This window comes from Cyprinodon variegatus, unplaced genomic scaffold, assembly GCF_000732505.1.
Source record: "Cyprinodon variegatus isolate N-32 unplaced genomic scaffold, C_variegatus-1.0 Scaffold1847, whole genome shotgun sequence".
Classification (NCBI taxonomy): domain Eukaryota; kingdom Metazoa; phylum Chordata; class Actinopteri; order Cyprinodontiformes; family Cyprinodontidae; genus Cyprinodon; species Cyprinodon variegatus.
The window spans coordinates 4,116-8,940 of NW_015152300.1; the positions used below are offsets into that span (position 1 = coordinate 4,116).

The 4,825-nt window shown below is 38.5% G+C and overlaps 1 protein-coding gene across 1 annotated transcript in view; it reads left to right on the forward strand.

Annotated features, from left to right (window-relative positions):
* The first annotated feature begins 1,684 nt into the window (after window positions 1-1,684).
* LOC107104686 (nuclear GTPase SLIP-GC-like) overlaps window positions 1,685-4,825 on the forward strand; it is a 6,882-nt gene continuing 3,741 nt past the window's right edge. The window contains exons 1-4 of the mRNA XM_015404742.1: window positions 1,685-1,930; window positions 2,020-2,247; window positions 3,722-3,928; window positions 4,046-4,221. Of these exons, the coding sequence (XP_015260228.1) occupies window positions 1,724-1,930; window positions 2,020-2,247; window positions 3,722-3,928; window positions 4,046-4,221 (818 nt within the window). The 5' untranslated portion in view covers window positions 1,685-1,723. The remainder of the gene's footprint in view (window positions 1,931-2,019; window positions 2,248-3,721; window positions 3,929-4,045; window positions 4,222-4,825) is intronic.

The following is a 4,825-nucleotide window of genomic DNA, read 5'->3' on the forward strand; positions in this document are numbered from 1 at the left end:
TAAGTAGAAGTATAGATGCTGCAGTTTAAAAACACTGCGGTAAAAGTTGAAGTACCAACTTGACCTCTTTACTCAAGTAAAAGTGAAAAAGTATGTGCTCCAGAAACTACTTAAAGTATAAAGTAGCCAGATGCCACTATATCTATTGAAAGCTCAATTTTGACTATTTTGAAAAATTCTTAGAGATAGGGCCAAGGATGAGGGAGGTCTTGTTGGTCTCCATTTCTACCTCCTGATACACTCTCGCCTGTATCCGACATTTCAACATCTTTTTCTTAATCCGACATTGTAGCATGGCATAGACAAGGGTTTGCAGTTTGAAGAACATCTGCTTGCTTCTGACGATTTCCTTTAGGTAACCAATGAGTATTTGTGTTATAATTACACTAGTTTTCACTAGATTTGAATGGCGCCAATGATCTGCATTGGATGGCGCACACAAGGCGCTCTCCCGTGACTGGGGATGCTTATCTCGGCAGGAATGCGCTTTTCGGCATAACACCGGACCAGGTCCGCTAATCCCTGACCTCTGTATTAAACTGAAGCCAAGAGTAATGAGTAACGTTTGTTTTAAAAATGTAAGGAATAGAAAGTACAGATACTTCTGTGAAAATATAATGAGCAGAAGTCAGAAGTAGGAAGAAATAAGTAATGGATTAAAGTATAGATACCTAAAAAGTCTACTTAAGTACAGTAACGAAGTGTTTGTACTTTGTTACTTGACACCTCTGCTAAAAACTGACTATCAGATTTTACACTGATATTTATTCTAAGGCTGAAGGTAGTCAAACTGGGAAATAGAGTATTATCAAACTGACAAAACTTACTGACTGACATGTTATTTACAAATAAAAAACACAGTATGGACTGCACAAACCTGTCATGATCAGGTAGGTTTTACTAGCCCACATGCAGAACTCACAGACACAGAGGCAGGATTAAAGTCCAATTGTTTATTGGAAAAAACACAGGTTTCTGCCTGGAAGGCAGAGAGGACAAGCAGGTTAGGTTCAGGTACAGGGTCACAGAGTCAGAACAGGCTTACAGGCTTACAGGTTTACAGGTTCAGGCAGGCAGGGTGGCTCAGGCTTGCTAACCACAACAGGGAACAACAATCCGGCTCAGCGTGGAGCTCTCACCCAGCTTATATAGGGAGAGCTTAATAATGAGCTGATGGGGATCAGCTGTGAGCGCTGAGCACCAGCTCCCAGGAAAGGATCCACGGCGCCCTCTGGTGGGCAAGCCTCTGGATCCCAACAGATAAACAGAAGCCCACAGAAAGGGATCCACGTCGCCCTCTGGAGGGCAAACCTCTGGATCCCAACAGAAGCCCACAGAAAGGGATCCACGTCGCCCTCTGGAGGGCAAACCTCTGGATCCCAACAAAACCAGAACCTAAAATTATATGATAAATTTGTTTAAAATTATTTCTATTTTGGATAAAATCTTAATGCTACATAATTTATGTGTACAATCAAATACTTAATAATATATTTTTTATATTTTTATCAAATTAATGAAAAACTATTGCATTGTGGACATTTTGGTAATTTGTTTTAAAAATATAAACCATAATGATGTATTAAAAAATTCATCCATATTATTATGCATGCATATATTAAAGTAATACAAAGCTATGCTTCAAAGTTTACCCTAAGCTTTTACTTGAATTTGAAAGGTTGTTCAAGGTTTAAAAGTTTAGTTTCTGAACAGGACTAAAATAATGAATCTGGAGACAGAAAAAAGAGAGCTGGTTGGAGTCTTTGGGAAAACAGGAGCTGGAAAGACATCTTTGATAAATGCTGTCATTGAAGAGGAAAGGCTTTTACCATCTGGAAGTCTCAGTGCCTGTACCTCAGTCATGATCAAAGTGGAGGCTAACAGGCTCAACCAAAAATATGAGGCAGAGATTGAGTTCATCACAAAAGAGGTAAACTATAGATATATTTTTCTTTCTTTTGAAATACTTTTTAAATACATTTCTTTCACACCTTCATAATAAAATCACCCCTTTTTCAGGAGTGGGAAGATGAATTGAGCAACAGAGATCAATTTCTTAAGGATAACGAAGATCAGGAGAAAGATGAAGAATATAATGATGAATATCATGATCTTGTTGAAAAACTGTCTGCTATTTATGGGGAAGACTGGAAATGGAAAACTACTGAGCAACTCATGGATCACAAATACTTCAGGGAAATTCCAGAATTTCGTCAATCGATACGAAAAACCTTGACATGTGAATCAGTAAGAAAAATATGTGTTAATTATTTGTCTAATGTTTCGTGACAGATGGTTTACATGATTATAGTAAGATCTGCTAAGATTCATATTGTGGAGCCGTAATAAGGTCACTAGCCCTGACTAGGGGCAGAGCATTTGATGTATGATTTAACAAAAAATTATATTCCATTTAGGAAGCTGGTGGACTGCTTTTTGGCATGGTGTGAAAACTATCATCTTGTATTTAACAGGAGATTATTGTCATTTTTAGAATAAAACTAGAACAGGTCAAACGCCATTATGATCAATGGAGAATAAGTGGAGGTGGAGCATAAATATTTGTGTGTCTACCTGGACAATGGATTGGGAACAGTCTGGAATGGAAAGAGCTAATTGTACTTTACTGTACTTCATGAAGAAGCTTATTTCCTTCAGTGTTCGAAGAAAGATGCTGAATATCTTCTATAAGTCTGTGGTGGAGAGGGTGATCTCTTGTGCCATCATCTGTTGCCATCAGATCAAATTATTTAAAGCTTAACAAGCTTAAAAAGGAGGTTTCAACGGAAATACTTTAATAAGTGGTCCTGAATGGGGGAACTCAAGTTGGGCTATTACCTTTTTCCATATAATACTCATAACTGGTAGTTTATAATCTATTTCTTCATGGTTTTTGCTAAAACAGAATCATTTTTTTTACCTTGACCCTTTCCAATAGTCACAAATAAATGAAAATCTCTAACCATGCAGAGCTCTTAGGAGGATTTAAGGTTTAGAGCAGGGGTCTTCAACGTTTTCCAGGCCAAGGACAACCAAACTGATGGCAAGATGAAGCGGTGAACCCCTAATTATATATATTGTATCAAATTGTGTTATATTAAACTGGTCCTATAGTCACTCTATTACAGAATGTAACGAAAGTAATTTGGCCCTGGGATTATTAAAGTATTTCTGATTCTGATTCCTGGTTGATGGGACAGGTGTTGTGAATGAAACAGTGCCCAGCTTGAAAGAGCTCCTGTGTGTCGCTGAATGTGTGAATTGATAACTGAAAGACATCTTCTGCCTCCATTTATCTGTTTACTAAAGTGTGTTGAATTCATTTTAATGTGGATTTAAAGACATTTCAATTACTGTAGTGGAAAAAAATTGCAGGGGAGGAATGAAAATAAAGTCTAATCAACCAAAACTTTCGCGACTCCCATGCAGTATCTCAGTGGAGCCCTGGGGGTTGCGGACCACCTGTTGAAGATCTCCGGTTTAGAGAATTTCGTTTGGAGACATTAATTAACAACTGCAGCATTTAACACCTGCGTGTGTTTATTATTGGCATGAGTCTGCACATTGCACCATCTGGAAGAAGGAGCATCAGTGTTCCTGTCAACATCAAAGCTAATTTTTCATGACCATGGACTCTCTGACAGTCTTCCAGGCAAGAAAGGATGCCCTGTTCTAAAACTGACTTTTTCACAATGCATACAATCTTTTTTTGGTTTTGCAGGCTGAAGCTCTATCTGCAAAGATGATCAAATACACACGAAGTGACACAAAACAAGAAGGAGATGAGGTTGTAAAAAGGTGGTATTGGCCACTGGTGAAGTGTGTCACTGTCAGGGTGCCAAATACAAATTTTCTACAACATGTCACACTGGTGGACCTTCCAGGAAATGGAGACCGAAACAAAAGCAGAGATGAGATGTGGAAAGGGGTAATATATACTTTATTATTGACGTGTTGACTGAAGCCTGATTATATGCTGTCATTAATAGTACTACTTGTTGTTTTAGTAGTAGAGTTATTAATTACTATGCATATATCACCTCAGATTGTTGGAAACTGTTCAACTGTATGGATTGTATCTGAAATCAACCGAGCAGCAGCAGAAAGAGAATCCTGGGATATCCTAAAAAGTGCAAGCAGCCTCCTTGGAAATGGAGGGGAATGTCGGCACATCCACTTTATCTGCACCAAGTCTGATGTTACTCAAAATTTACATGATCAGTAAGTTAGCTATTACATTTAATCCAATCCAAGCCACTTTATTTATATACTGTAGAACATTTAAACTACATAATGTTCCAAAGTGCTGCACACGCAACTATAACCATTACCTCCACCCCTATAACCATTACCTCCACCCCTAGGTAAGTATAAAACATGGGCGTAGGTTTGCATAGGGACCATAGGGACATGTCCCTACCAAAATTTTGGAAGGACCTATTTGTCCCTACCAATAATTGGATGTAAACAACATGTTTATAATTTACTATACCGCAGCCGCTTCTTTTCCTCTCGCAGCTTCTCTGCCTGGTAGCTGCAGCTGCCTGCTCTTTCCTGTCCCTTTCACATAGCAGCGCATCAACTGTGTTGCGCGGTTTAACTCTCTGATTATTCTGCCTTAAGTTCCGCCTTCTCTCTTTCTGATTGCGTGTTTTCTAGTCTGTATGTGCGCGAGAAAAAAAGACGCTAAAATAAATTATTATTGGGCTACGAAACTAGTCCAAATTAAAAAATATATTATCTACGCTAAAACAGGCGAAAGCTTCTGATTGGAGTTCTGTAAAGAAGCAGGAGAGAGTTTTATTGATTTGTGGAACTTGAGAAA